This window comes from Amphiprion ocellaris, chromosome 20 (assembly GCF_022539595.1).
Source record: "Amphiprion ocellaris isolate individual 3 ecotype Okinawa chromosome 20, ASM2253959v1, whole genome shotgun sequence".
NCBI classification, from domain to species: domain Eukaryota; kingdom Metazoa; phylum Chordata; class Actinopteri; family Pomacentridae; genus Amphiprion; species Amphiprion ocellaris.
This window is the reverse complement of record NC_072785.1, coordinates 13,012,700-13,028,677: the sequence shown is the minus strand read 5'-3', so window position 1 is coordinate 13,028,677 and position 15,978 is coordinate 13,012,700. Positions and strand designations below refer to the sequence as shown.

The 15,978-nt window shown below is 40.1% G+C and overlaps 2 protein-coding genes across 2 annotated transcripts in view; both read left to right on the top strand.

The window, feature by feature from the left end:
* tonsl (tonsoku-like, DNA repair protein) overlaps nucleotides 1-15,978 on the top strand; it is a 317,986-nt gene that overhangs the window by 135,862 nt on the left and 166,146 nt on the right. The window lies entirely within an intron of this gene.
* On the top strand, nucleotides 597-15,739 carry rlf (RLF zinc finger). The gene is made up of 8 exons (XM_023291857.3): nucleotides 597-919; nucleotides 3,568-3,722; nucleotides 6,321-6,402; nucleotides 7,500-7,635; nucleotides 7,751-7,953; nucleotides 9,851-9,987; nucleotides 10,174-10,315; nucleotides 10,569-15,739. The coding sequence occupies exons 1-8, from the start codon at nucleotides 740-742 to the stop codon at nucleotides 15,222-15,224; spliced, it is 5,691 nt and encodes a 1,896-aa protein (XP_023147625.2). The 5' UTR covers nucleotides 597-739; the 3' UTR covers nucleotides 15,225-15,739.

Below are 15,978 nucleotides of genomic sequence, written 5' to 3'. Positions count from 1 at the left end.
GACTTCTCTACTGTGTTTTGAAAAGGCAACTTTTTAATTCAATTATTTTGAATTAACAATCGGAGATACATTTTAGTTTGTCTGTTGATAATCTAAAAAGGAGTCAAACCATTGGAATCTTTGACTGACAGAAAATAACTGAATTTAATAAATAATTGTTTTGCGTTTTTTAAATAAAACACGAATGTTCAACGTTTCCAAATTTCTTTAATTTCCAGGTCATCAATTGTAAATATTTGCTTCATTTCTTTTCCCATATGGCAGTCAACTCAATATTTTCTTGTTTTGAAACTTTACTCTAGACAATTTTAACTTTCTTATCATTTACCGTATATAGTAAAAACAACAACAACAACAACAACAACAAAACTATGCTTCTTTACGCTGTACATGTCCAGAGTTACCCCACAAATGGTTCACTGAAGAACCTTTCTGAAGGGTTCTTTAAAGAACCAGCTCGAACTCCAAAGGTGCCTCCATAGTGGCAAAGGTGAGGAACCCTAAAAGGTTCTCTGGGGCTCTTCTGGTTCTAAGGGTGTTCTGCTAAGCAAACAAAAACAACAACCTGCGAATAATAACGCCAACAAGCTTTACACTTCAGGTCCTCTAGTCAGCCACTTCCCCGGCGTCTTGTTTTGGGGTCATTCAGGTGAAGTTCAGCTGACATATTTAAATATTCCGACAGCAAGTGAAGGCGGCGTCAGGCTGCACTGCATACGCGCCGTGGCGGAGAGTGAAGATGGCGGAGAATAATGTCGAACCAGAGCACGAATGGAGCGATCGGGCCCTGGACACGGCCGAGGACACTCTGGTTGCAATGGAAACGCTACTGGCCACGCTGAGAGCTTTCGAGGACGTACTCAGGCAACAAGAATTATCCGCGGAGTCCTCCACGGAGTACTGCGACAACTTCTGCCAGGTAATGTGTACATGCAACATCGAAGCTAGCGTTAGCCTGACGTTAGCTCACCCAGGATTGTTTTTCTCGCAGCCCGCAAGCTAAATTCATCTGCGACGGCCGTCCGCCAGCTAGCTACACGGACAAGTTTAGGTTTGCAATTTACACGGGACACGAATGCACAGTCTGCATTTCTGCGCATATTCGCGTATGCATTCGTTTCACGTCAAAACATCCCAGTAACATTGAGCTAACGTTGGCAGCTGAGTGATATGTTGCCCGTGTGCAGGTTCAAGTTATTACGGTAAGGTCGCATTACTTTCACTCGTTTTCTCGTTTCACTCCGTCTTTCAGACTGTGAACAAAGTGGTAAAGCAGGAAATCTACAACAGATGTTTGCACGCACATGACATTGCCATAATTTGCACATCTTGCATTACTGCATGCATGTGGGGCGGGGCGGCATCGCGATATGTTTTTTCCAAATATTTGAGCTACTTGGTGCCAGTACAGACTAGAATATTGCACTTTGTTCATCTTAAATAGACCTTCTTACTCTGTACCCATCAAATGTTCTATTTACTGTCTGTGTTGATGATGACAAATTTTGCAATCAGGTATTTTTGTTATGTTCAAATTGACTGGTAATGGGTGCACCTGCCATGTATTTTTCTCTTATCAGTAGTGGAGATGATTAAATGCAAAATATCATAACATAGAGTACAAGCCATACTCAAATATAGCTTTCATATTTGAGGAAGCAAAATGAAAAACGTTTTTTTTTAAAGTCTGTATTTTAGCAATATTTCCACTACAAGTTCTTGTTTCAATAGACCTGTCTTCTACAGGTTGCAATATTTAGTTTGGCATTGCTTGTATGGGGAAGGCATATAACCCAACAAGGGAACTGTGTACTTTAAAGTCAGTAACTTTGAAATCCTAGGAAAGCAGTTTTGCACAGATTAAAAGCTGTTTTTGTCACTCATCTCCTACTTTGGAGTCCAGCTCTAGCAAAACTTCCCCATAAGCAGTATCGATACAAGGAATACTTCAACATATATATATATATATATACACACACACACACACACACACACACACACACACACACACACACACACTACAGCATTTAAGAAGTACTTCTTGAGGGAGAAAAAAATGTAGGTCGTTTCTTTTCCTCTCTGAGCAACCTCAGTGTTTTTTAAGTTGCTGTTAAATGAAGAACAATTGTAAGTGACTCTCACTTCCAGTAGGAAGTATCCCAGATGTAATTAGTCCACTGATGTAGATCTCTGGGGTCGGAACTTTATTCTTGGTTCCTTTTGAGAGGGTGCCGTATTTAGACAGAGGGGGATTAATTTGGTGCCCCTGTGGACACCAGCAGCGACCAGGCAGGCTCTCGCTGGCTGGCAAATGAGACTCCTGGGATATTCTTAGTGCTACGATGACTTTGTGTGAATGGCTGACACCTACACTTCAGACCAAGAGATTGGAATAATATCAAATTTGTACAAAAAAAAAATAAAGCGTAGTTTCATTGGTGTACTTTGCTACAAAATAAACATGATTATAATATAAAGAGTCCATCCATTATCTATACACCACTGGAGCCTATCCCAGCACATCAGAATACATTTTTACTATAACTACCACAGAAATGGTTAGAAAGAAACAACTGAGTAAAGAAACAAGAGTACAGATACAAAAACTTGATAATTATAGTTTTTGTATGCAAATCTTAAAAGCCAAAGAGCTACAGCGAATAATGCAAACTGTGATTTGTTTTTTATTTTTGCATTGAGGTTGTGACTCTTGCAAATCTTCTTAACTCTAAAACAAAGCCCTTCTTTTCTTTTGTTAATATCTGTTCAGCAATTGCCTGGCAACATCAACGTATACCTAAAGATAAATTGAGGAAAATGGTGCATATCAATGAAAGCAAAGTCTGATCAAGCAGTAAATACATCCCAAAATCCATAGAATTCATACTGGTTTTCATTATTTTTACCTTTTTAAGAAAGACATTGTGAACAAAAATGTGAAGTTGCTTCCAAATTTTTGGCCTGTAGTGTACATACAGGTGACACTTTTGTTGAGACATGATTTCTCTATACCTGGGGACAGCTGACAATATTCACTGAAAACACCACTGTCTTCGTCAAATGTAAAGAATGCATAAAAGAACAGCCCTGTTTTCTCTCCGGTGTAGTTTAATGTCAACAGTAACAGTATTTGTATTTCATTTGTACGTTTGAAATTTTGTGAATTAACAGTTGGAATTAACCTTCCGGTCATGACAAGTACATGTTTAGGTGAGTGCATCTTTTTAGCTGTTAGTGTTAATATTTGAGTATGAAAAATGTTGTCAGAAGTTATCACAGTATAATAAATATGTCTTTCCTACAGTCAGATTTAGGCTTGTCATATGTTGTACAATCAGGTCCCTTCAGGCCCAATCAGGAGCACCTCACACCAGACATGGTGTCAGCGGGGATCAATCAAGTATAGACTAGTATTTCCCCCAGGTGGAAAGCCCCTGGTCGTCCAGACATCTGTCTCCTATCTGATCTCCTCTCCTGGTTGTGGTTTCTGAATGCATTTACAGTGTTTTCATGACTTCCCCTATCTGCATATTATTTACATTTTGTGGTGTTTATGTGTGTTTATAGGCACTGATGCACTATGCTGGGAGCAGGAACTCCATGGAGCATGGTCTGCCTCTTCTGGAGGTCTACTGCCTGTCAATAAACTGCTTTGCTGCAGCTCGATCTCACCTCACTGCAGAGTCCGACAGAGTGGCCCTTGTTTTGAAGAGACTAGCTTTGTGAGTATCAAAAAATACTTCAGTGAAAGTCTACATTTTGAAATACAGCACATTCTCTCCCCCCATTGAAATGAGTGCCTCTCGAAGAAACGAAAGGCATTTGTTATGTATATTTTTAAAACTATAAATATGCTTGTTGAAACGCAAAAACAAACACATAGATATTATAGAACCTAACTAAATAAAAACAAACTGCCAGGTCACAGAAGAAGTGCACATATGCTTTTCAAACCATAGGATGACTGAAATATCAGTGGATGATAAATGGAGTAAATGAAACTGAGATCAGATGAGATCAAGGAAGGCCCCATATGTAGGCTAGACAGCTGAAATCCTGGCTTGGGTTCCTTTTGTTCATTCACGCACTTAATCTTTGTGTCAAGTGGTTCCATATGCCTGCACATTTAGCAGTTTGTGTTGAGGACTTCTTACTGATCACTACATGAACTTTAGGTAACAGTAAGGTCATTGTCAATTATTTCTGTCCTTAATAGCCTGCTAACACAAGCTTGATGTTAGCATTTTGTCCAATAAAATCCTAATTCATTCTTTATCAGCAGACTTGTGCAGATTGGCAATCAGATCCTTTATTGACAGATGAAGACGCCAACACTGATTGTTTTTTGTATATTTTCCAGTTGGTTATAATTACCATTAATCAGCACAAGTAACTACATAACACACCCCTCTCCATCTGCCAATCCTGACAAGAGTGCTGTGCAATGTAACACAACCCTATATCTCCATTCTCCATATGCTGCTGCTACTGCTAGATTCTAGCTCTGTTTGTGTGTGTCTCCTGGGTCGGTGTGGCACATTTGACCTCGGCTCTTTTCTCCAATCTGTCTTTACTTGTTAGGCTTATTTCTGCCCAACTCCGTTTTAATTTCAGTTTCAATTCTGCTTTTAATTTATTACTTAGACTGTCTTAGCTTATGTGCAGCATTTTTTTGTGTGTGTGTAATCAGAGATAAAGAGAAGGAGGGAGGGAGAAGTGTCTTCATGAGAGCTAAGCTTTTGCTGCAGATATGTGTATCTTATGAACGCTACATTGTCTGATGAAATGAACCAGTATAGCGGTTAATGACAGGTGATTATGCAGCCCTGCTATACAGCACATGATTGACAGTTGTATCATCACTCAGATATCATTATGCACCTTTCCTGCGTCTGACTGGGCAAAGGCAAATCTAGCATAGTCTTCATTTGTCTTCACAGTTGAGTTTTAAATTTGAAATGCATGGTGAGTATTCTGGAAATGTGAGTCATTGCTTAGACTTTCCACTAATTTAGTATCTTTGAGGCTAAAATATGTCATGCAGCTGGAAAGTTGTGCTTAATTTTTTAATCTTTGACATCTTGTTGAAAGACTTAGGGGGTGTTTGACAGACAGCGTGTGGCACATGTAGTTTGCAGACTGGTTCAACAAATATTGTCATGCTCAAGTTTGTCTGTTCTCCTGTCTTATATCTTAAGAAAACAAAATGTTGTCTGGCTGTGAGGTGATGTACCCTTAACGGTGCCATATTGCTTTATGAATTAAAAGATGCTTTTAATGGTCATTTTCTGTTTTGTTTAGTTTAGTCTGAAAATGACTGAATGCTGTCTAAAAGGCAGCTACACTAGTTTGACATTGTATGTCATTTATATCACTTTCTTATTTCACTTTCAACTCTACATGGCAGCATGTTTTTAAAACACTTGTGCTAAAGACTCTGTCCTCTACTTGAACGACATAGTAGACATTTGCACCTAAATGTAAATAGAAAACATACGACTCTTGAGTAGAACTAATTTAATAAATTCAATAGAGGCATTTGTTTGCTTACATAGAAAATCAAAGTAAGCACATCTCTTGTATGTTGCATATTATAAAGAGTATGAAAAAACAATCTGACTCTTTCTTGTGCTTGCTGTCTCTTGAAGCTATACCTTTAATGTTTTTATCAGTAGCAATTATTCGAACTCAGAACTCTGCCATAAATGAATCCATATCAAGGCCACAAACACAAATTGTCTGACACTGAGTGGTTGTTATTTGGGATTAGATGTGATTCACGATGCACTTGCAGGTTCTTTAAAGGGCTCATGCTACATAGGACAACCTGTTTGAAGAAATTTACTTGCATACTGACATGACTTGAATTACGTCGATCAGAAATTCATAATGTCCCTTTCTTTTAATTGCTGAGCCCACACACTACACCTCCAATCAGTTTTGATTTGATCGTAGGTGAAGGAAAGGAGTTGTTTCAGTGTTTTCAGCTGAAGGATAAGTCTTATTTGAAAGTTAAATTTAACTGCTGGCAGATGAAAAAATTATGTGTGACAGAGCCTACCTCAAAAACACTTCACCGGGGTTTTATTTTATTTTATGACAAGCCTTTTGAAATGCTTAATGTGTGAAGATGTGAAACTAAAACAGAAAGCTTTCCCTAACATCAGCCCAATCACGATTCATGATGACTGAAATTAGATGATATTACAGTTTTCTTTAAAAAAATGATGTGGGGAGCTTGGATTAACTTGTGCAGCCTCTTCTTTGCTGGGTTTGAGCACAGATTAATGAAAACATCGTCCTGTTTTTCTTTCTTCTAGGAGCTGTTTTGAACTGTTGCTGTCAGTGCCTGAGAATGACATCCCTTATGAGGCCTGGGTTCAGTTCCACCACTCTGTTCAGGTAGATGACCTTTTAAAAGATGGTTTGCTGAAGAACAATAAATGTGGGATGACTTAAGTCAAAAATTTCTTTAGCATAAGATTCTGTTGTGTGTTTGTGAGAGAAAAAAATTGAGGGTATTGACTCTTTGTGCTGTGGATGTTGAAGGCCTTCTAATTGAGGAATTTGAGAATAGGAGCCTCCAACTAGTGTACACGCTACAGCAGTTTTTGTTTCCCCCTTGTTAAGTTAAACCAATGATGTGTATATCCTCAATGGTTGTCAAAGGTGTACTTGAATATGAAGAAAATGTATGTGAAAAATCTGGCTTGAAGTAGTTTTTATCTCAAAGGATTGAAGGTCTTGAAAATGTTCACACATTGAACAATTTTATTCCCAGATAATGAGTGTTTCAGTCTCAAGGGGTTCTTCACAGGACTATAGACTTCATTTTCTGTGGCAAATGTGCACTGAAGACTTGGCAGTGCACCGTGTTAAATTGATTCAGTATGTCCAAGCTGAGCAAAAAAGGGATATACAATGACGAGTCATGGGAACTTATTACCACACTGTAGTTCCAGTTAGATGTAGAACCTAATATAGGTTTTAAAAAGTAAGCGTCTTTGCTGTTAGATTGCGCCCAGCTAAGACACTGCAACATATTAACCACAGTTTGTTGTATTGTAAGAATGACACTGTTTGATGTAATTTCAAATAAGAAAGTGTTTCATTCCTGTCAGCCGGAGTTGTTGTCAGGAAAGGAAAAGTAATTATAAGCTGGCAGCTTGTGCAGAGCTGTCATCAAGTCTTTTCAGATATGAACATTTGCGTTCTAATGACAAATGCTTTGTTTTGTTTAGAATAGATAAATTATTAATTTGAAGTCACTTATGTTCTAATACGAATGAATGCCCTTTTGAGTTGTTCATTTGTAAATCTCATTATCTCATGACAGTAGTGGAAGACTTATCGCTGCTGCTTCAGTGTAGAAAAAATACAATTGAATGTACCAGAACTTTTGGGGGGGCAGAGCGTCATTTCAAACCAAGTTCAACAAGGTGTGGAACAGGTATTTTCATACATTGCATTTACAGATAATCTTTCTGTGTTTATTGCAGAATGCCCATGATACCTTGTTACAATATGGAAGCACAGACCTACAAGCGTTACTTCAGATCACAGGAGAAGGAGGAGCGTGGAGCAACCCGGTCCTCACTTCCCTCCTCACTGGCCAACCCACCAACACAGAGGAAGGTAAGGATCTAGTTTACTATTCAGTTTACATCTTTTATTTTGAGGTGACTCCACAGGCTTACTCCAGGTTTATTAGTGGTTTACTACTCAGATTTTGTTTGAATTTTCCCTTTAGTTGATGCATACATCAGCTTGGAGGGCGAGGGCTTCATGGAGATGCGGGTGAAACATTTGGAGAAGATGGGCGAAGTTGCCAAGGCGGTGGTGTTGGCCAAAGCCTGCACTGAATGCAGCTTTATTTCTAACCAGGCTACGTTTCGTCAAACATACGTCTCCCTGCTTTGTTACCTGCTGCCCAATGAAGAAGCCATAGTGGAGGTATTATAACACTTTGTCTTTGTGAACTGGCATGGAGATATGTCACATTTGCACCTGTCATTATTCTCTTTTAGTACATTTGGTCTACTTTCATTTCTGCCACACCAACATGTAATTTCTTAAAAAAAGTAAATATAAAGTATTAAAATTAGCATGGCACTGACTGATATAACCTTGATAATCATGGATGCTAAATTAAGGGGATCACAGCAGGCCAAGGTCTCTCAGAGCTTTCAAAGTCAAATAAACATCCCTCTATTCTTTGTGTTCAGTCACACAGCCGCACACAGTCTCAAACACACAGCATTTTTGTTCTTTCATGCAGCATATAAATCATGTTAGCTGGTAAATGAAAATGGGGACATATTTGCCAGTGAAACCTTTTTATAATAAATAATAAAAAATGTACCTATTTATAAAGTTTGTCTGCACCATTTCTAAAAATAGAGCCCCCAAATCCACATGCAAATTAAGCTTTCAATTTTCAGACATTCAGTTTGAAGACTTGAGCTTGTGCACGATGGAAATTTTGTGGCCTATTTTCAGTTTTCCGATGAATATGTACTGCATATTAAGCAATATTTTACATTTTTGAATAGAATATGAATGCAGCATACATTAATACAGAAGTCCTCTTGCATAGTAATTATTTATTGTCCAGAATTACATTTTTTTTCTTTCAAGCAAACCATTTTATGATAACACACTGTATAGAGCTTGTTTTAGGTGCTGTTTGGTTTTTCAGTAAATCTGAGTGTGCAAGTCCCTCTGTTTTGATCATAACGAGAATGTGTCAGTAATTCATGCAGAATTTCTTTTTCTTTTTGTACCACAATCACACAACTACTTGTGAGGCTTGAGTGCATTGTCAAGTAGAACAGTGTCCACAAGAGCCAACCACAAAATAGCTTCAAAATAGTTTTGTTCAAACTATGTGCCTTGTCCCACTTAATAAGACTTCATGAGTGACAGCAACAAAAGAAAAGCACCACTAGTTAGACTGTTATCCTCTTACAAGATTTTAAAGGTAAAACCTGATTAGCTGTGCAGCGGTAACTATTTTTGTGTAATTGTATGCATGATTTGCATGATGTGTTGAAGGAAAAATGAAAATGTGAATAGAAGGGTGGGCCGTGGCAATAGAAAACTAATTGCAATGATAATTTTAAAGCTGAGGAACGGTTTGCTTTTTTTTTTTTTTTTTTGTTAAGAAAATTCTCTTAAATGCTGTCCTGCACAAGAACAAAAAAAGTGGAATTAGTTAAATTTTATTTGATATATTGCTTAGTCTTATTCTCACACATTCATTTTATTCATTGACATGTCTTCTTGTTGTTTGGTTCTGCTCTTTAGTGCTGTCTGTCCCTATTTTCTGACATTTTCTTGGTATGCTTAGTTGAAAACTTGTCAGAGCTGTTGAATTAATCCTTCCACTGACGTCTTAAGAGTCATAAAGTTCTTCCAAAAACAATAGCACACTGAACCAAGAATGTTTTCTTAATTCCTCATAGGTTTTCATCTTAGAAATGCAAAATAAGGGCAAACTGTTGGGATTTCCCTGTATCTGCTGTGCTGTATTTTATTACCCTATCCTTGTGGTAGTGTATGATGTATGATATAAGGTTCTTTGTTAAAATCAAAATGTAGACATCACAGTAGCAAAATATGTGTTGTACAGTGCTGGCTTGCTGATCTTTCTTGGGTCCATGTTGATGACAGAACTTTCAACTCTAATGTTCCTCTAGAGCAACGGTCCATGAAGTGAAACAGGTTCATATCTCAACAAAGGACAGAAATGTTATTCCATGTGTGGTATCCCAATTCTAAGTTGAGAAGTGACTAGTTATGAGTTTTCTGTTGTTTCTAAGCTGTAAGCATTTTATTTATTTTCTGGCAGATATCCAGACTGGACTGTAAAGATGTACTGGAGATCACATGTAATTTGGAAACGGAGGGTGAGGAGAACACAGCTTTTATTCTGTGCACAACTTTCCTGACACAGCAGCTACAGCAACAGAGTCTTTACTGCTCCTGGTGAGTAGTCTGTGTTTTGGTTGGACTGGATGTTAAACTGCACTTACATACATTGTGATTTTGAAACTAGATGTTTAAATCATAGATGTTTGATCAAGTATGTTTGTTTTCTTGTTTTTAATGTTATTGCTGTGGTGTTTAGAGATTTAAGTGTGTGTAAATGCTCTTGTCTGTTTTCATTAAAAGGGAGTTGACTCTGTTGTGGAGTAAGCTTCAGAGGAGACTTGACCCCTCATTGGCCTCTCTTCTGGAACGATGCCTTCAGCTAGGAGCCATTGCCAAAACAGTCCACCATTTGCTTTACCTGGTCCGTGTGATTCAGACTGAGGTGAGTGGTAACAGCCATTCTGTAAAAGTGCAGAAACTATTCATCATCTGGTATTTTTGGCACAAACGGCTTTAAGTGCATTACCTCCTCCTTCTAGACTGGAGGAGGATGAGCCCTCATTTGCACATATGTGGCAGAGGAAAGTGTCTCATCAGCATCTTATCATGATAAACACTTAAAATGGCAATTGTATGTGGGGTCAGTTTTGCCTTTTCCAGCATTAGTTAATGGTAATATGTCACTGTCTTTTCAGGCAGAGGAACTGGGGATACCTGCCTCAGTAGAACTTTGTGTCAAAGCCCTTCAACTTCCAAAGCAAGATGACTCAGAAACAAGGATCTCTGTCTGTAAGACAGTGTCCTGCCTTCTTCCAGATGACCTTGAAGTGTTGCGTGCCTGCCAGCTCACAGAGTTCCTGCTTGGCCCAATCCAAGAAGCCTACAGCCGTCTTGAAGAGCTCTACCAACGCCCTGACCAAAAATATGACCAGGAAAGTGAAGTTATTCCCAACTCGCTGCGTTGTGAGTTGCTACTAGCACTGAAAGCACACTGGCCTTTTGACCCTGAATTCTGGGACTGGAAAACTCTTAAGTATCACTGCACCTCCCTTCTAGGCCTGGAACCCGAGTCCGACGGAGAAGAGGAAGAGGCATTAGACAAACAAGAGAACTTTAAACATCATGACCTACTGGGAATCACATTGAAAGTAGAATCTGAGCACCAAAGTAGGATAAATGGAGGTCTTGATGATGATGAACAACAGGATCAAAAGCCGTATACTAACCAAACAGAAATCAAGGGAGAATCCGACACAAAGAAGCTAAAGTTTTGCTGTCAGATTTGTAAGAGGTCAGTCACTGACACCCAAATCATGCACCACTCCAAAAGACATGCAGAGGACAACAGCCACCCCTGCCCTGTTTGCCTGGAAAAGTTTGAGAGCAGAAAGGAACTCGTTCCTCACCTGAAAAATCACATTCACAGTGAAACACATCTTGACAAAAATGTTAAAACAGAGGATGTGCCGAAACCAATAGATGAGGATGATGATATTGAACCCGGTGAGATCACCATCGACCCTTCCTTAATGCTGTATTACAAATCCACGCATGATCCAGATGTGTTGCATCACATCGTGCAACAAGCCAAAACAGTCAAAGAGAAGCGTGTGGATGATGACGAGCATGTAACATTTGATTACATTGACCAGCACTTCAAACTTCAAAACCGGGATGAGTATCCGTGTCCAGGAACTGGATGTACTCGGATTTTTAAACATTCCAAGTACTTATATGTCCACTTAAAGTCAGAGCATAAAGGTGATGAGAATGTGAAATATTTTCATCAGATGCGAGACAAACGGGAGAAATGTGTCTTCTGTAGACGTCATTTTGTCTCAGCTTACCATCACCGCAAACATAGAAGAGTTCACTATGGTGATCGGCCATACACTTGTGTGGTTATAGGTTGTGGTGCGCAGTTTAGCTCTTCCAACGAACTTGTCACACACAAGCAGACCCACGGTTATCAGCTCAACTACCAGTGTGAGCTCAAAGGCTGCTACATCACCTACTCTGACTTAGGTCAGATATATCACCATGAAGCACAGCATTTCAGAGACGCAGCATTTACCTGTTCCAGCAGTGAATGTCAGAAATACTACTTATCCAAAAAGGAGTTTATTAAACATTTATCCACACACAACATAACTTTCTCTGAAGATGACTTTGAGGCTCAGAGGAAGGCAAAGCGGAAACTTTTTAAGACTGTTACCGAAGCAACAGCCCGCCTTAATAAGTCGATTGATTCAGAAGACAATGTAAATGGAGATATCCTAAACTCTTCATCAGTTAGCTGTGCCTCCTCTTTGCAAGAGTCAGATTGCAAGGAGCCCAAAGCAACAATGACCTTGGTGGCTGTGTGTTTTGATGGAAGTAAGTTCACTTGTGGTTTTGAGAAGTGTGGAATGACTTTTTCCAGAGCCAGAGATGTCCAGAGACATCTGAAATGTGCTCACCCAGAACATATTAAACTGGAGAACAAAGAACACAAACATGACAAAGAGCAGGGCTCCAAGTCCAAAGGGATAAAGATTGAAACTGAGCCAGACAATGAAGAAAAGGGAAAAAATGAGCTCTCAACTCCATTTCAACCCGTGGAAGCTGGCAAAGAAAGAAAGACGTCCACTCCACCCCAAAGCAATGAAACAAGCCCTTTAGGCCTTCAGACAAAAAATGATGCTCTTAAAGAAATTCTTATTGGGCTGAGTAAACTGGACCTAAATTCTTCATCACCTCACAGTTTGCCAAGTGAGCTCCCTCAGTCTAACCCAGACTCGACTGCATCACAAATGTCACTTCATCAGGCAATTATGGCAAAGCCTCCTGTTGTATTACTTCAGAAGAGACCACATCTGCCAGAGGAAAAGGTAAAAATCCAAAGTGAACAAGCATCAACAACAAACGAAGAATGCAGTGTTGAATCATTAGCCACTGCTAAGCCATATATCTGTGAGATGAAGGGTTGTGGCTTTAGGACTGCCCAAAGTTACAGTTTACTGCGCCACTATAACACCAAACATGGCCGTACCATTGAGCAAGCCAGAAGGTTGACTTCTTTGAAAACCACCGCTTTTAAGCCTTATGTGTGTCACCTTTGTTCCAAGAGTCACAGACAGAAACATGTGTTGAGGTCTCACTATATTCAGATCCATAACCTGAGTGAGTCTTTAGTCGACAAAATAAGCTGTGCATCTGTGCGGTACGAGGGAAGCCAAGAGCTCACATCTCAAACAAAGCAAACCTCTCAGGCCATGATGAACCATGGTCTAAATGTGAAGAAGAAAGAGGTGCCAAAGTTGCAGCACCAACATGAGGCAAAAAACTCAACAACACTAAGTGAAAATGGACAAAACTTTCACAATCATTCCCAATCTGAAGAGGAAGGAGAGGATGAAGCAGAGAGTAGAGAGGAAGACAGCGAACAGAAGGAGGAGAGCGAGGATAAGACTACACAGCAGGTCAGAACGACAAGACGCTTGGTAGCCAAAAGTAATCTGTGCTACATACTGGATAAGTTCAGTAAACCCTTTCATTGTGTGGCAAAAAACTGTGATGCAGCTTTTTCCACTCAGGGAGGCCTTGTGCGCCACCTGCAGTTAGTACATCATTACAACCGCTCTCAGCTCTTGTTGGAAAAGGATTTTGATGTGCCTCACAGTCCAGAAGTCAGGAAAGAGCCCGCCAAGAAAAGGCCTCCACCAAGCTCAGATGAACCTCAGCCCCAATACAAATGTCACTTTGCAAACTGTAGCGCCTCCTATCACCTTAAAAGCAGCCTAGTGCGTCACACGCGTGATTGCCACTCGCAACCACCTGAGCTGATAAGGTGCAAATACGATGGCTGCACAAGAGTGTTCAGCCACGATGATGCACTTAAAAAACATACACTTTATCGTCACTGTGAGTACTATGATTCACTGGTGGTACGTCTACAAAGCACTCACAAAAAGTCAGTTACTGGATGCCAAAAAAAGCTCATTGTTACACCACAAAGCCCTCTGAAAGAAGAACCTGGTTCACCCGCCACACAGGCTGAGAGATTGAGTCCAAAGCCTGAAACGATGGCCCAATCAGAAGAAATGGGTAATGAGGGTCTTGAGCAGAAGAAAGTGTCTGGAGAAAAAAAGAAAGAGAAAAGAAACTCTTTTAATCGTTTCGTCTTTAGATCTCATGAAGAAGCACTACAAATGTGCCAAGACCGCTGCCTGCGTGTGGCCTATCCATGCATGGTTCAGGACTGTGATTCTGTCGTCACTTACATGCACAGTTTGAACCGGCACTACTTGAGGGTTCATCGCATGCGTAGAGAGGATCTCGTTAAAAATGAAGATAAGCTTGTTTTTAATGCTGAGCAGCTTGAGGAGCTGATTCAGAGGAAGTCGGCAAGGCCAACTGTTACAGGGGCGTGTACCCCTAATGGGGTTCGTAAAATGGAGTACCAGGCAGAGACAGAACACACAGGGGGGCAGCCTGCACCCATGAGCTTACACTCTATCAAGACCGAAACACAGGATGAGGATAATCATGATCCACTGGGATTCCCAGAGGAGGAAGAGGAGGAGCTGCCACCTGTGGAGAGAAATGGGGTCCTGTTTGGGGCAGATGAGGTGCTTTATGGTGAGCCGAGCACAGGTGGGCATGCTGAAGACTCAGCTGCAGGAACACACAACAGTCAGAAACAGGAGGAGAGATTAAGCTTGGATAAAATCAAACCTCTTCTCCGCCCAGTCACTGTTGACCTCTCACCACCATGTTCGCTGCGCTTTACTACTGAAGAGGGCTTCCAAGACACATCAAGCATCAAAGATGGTGGTAAAATGGTAAACGGGTCGGCTCCGTGTCCCACTCCTCCAGTCCGCCAGCCACTGAAACGGAAAAATGAACTGTCTGAACAGCCTTCCAATGTAAAAGACGCCCAACCTGGTAGCCCTTCTTCACACCCTTTTGACATTGCTGCCTATAAGCCTATGGGCTTTGAGTCCTCATTCCTGAAATTCATACAAGACACATCCCCAAAAGACAAAAGCATGGCACCAGGGAAACGGCGAGATGCTTTCAGGCGCAGTTGTTCCGTCAAGGAGAACAACCAGCTGGGAATCTCACACACTCGCAGCAGACGCACTCATTCCCCATTGCTGAAGCCCCACGCTATGACTGGGGACTTCACGTCAGTCCAAAACTTGAAGTCCATCCTGGACAAAGCGCTGGCTGGGTGTGGGGACCTGGCCATTAAGCAGCTTCAGTACCTCAGACCTGTGGTGGTTCTGGGGAGACCAGTGTCCACCACCACCCTGCCTGACCTCTTCCCATCAGACACCAACAACAGCAAACTGCTTCTTGGAAGCTAGTTTAACTGAGCACCTTTTTAACATGGCTATGGCAAATTACTATGTATTTTCACAAGCTATGTATCAGTATTTTTATTTCTCCCTGCAATGAAGGTGTTATGTTTTTTTGCTATTTGTTTTTAAGTTGCCAAACTGAAGAGTTGTAGAAATTAGCATAAGATAAAAATGAGCTTCAACAGTGGACATCAGATCCTGTTTGATTGTTTTATAGACATTTGTTATGAAAGCATTGAGACGACGCCTATTATGTTAATTCCTGATGACAAGTGTATATACTGTAGTTCTCCAAGATAAATGTACAGCTTTTCAGATTGTTAGAAATGGTCAGTAGCGTATTGCAAGGCCTTTTCACTTTTGTGAAAACGTGACTAAAAATACTTCCTTACAAAGTTCTCAATGAATTTGTTTGGTTAATTTTTCACCTCAGTTTATATTAAATAAGTGTTGGGATGCAGTCGACAGATGTTGGCAGACATGTATGTAACACTTTCTAATAAAATTAATGTGGAAATGAATACAGAGCCTTTATTAATTGTGAAATTGACTATTTTAATAGCAAGTTTAAGTAACAATTACATCTTTGGGGCTGTTTGCTAAATTGAAACTACACCTAACATATTACCTTCAAATATTATACGTTGTGTCCACTGCCTGTAATATGCTATTTAGCAAGAGGGTTATTATCGTTAACAAAACCTGTAATTACCAAAGTATTTATAAGTTTGTATCTATTATTCATCTGAATTTCTGCAAT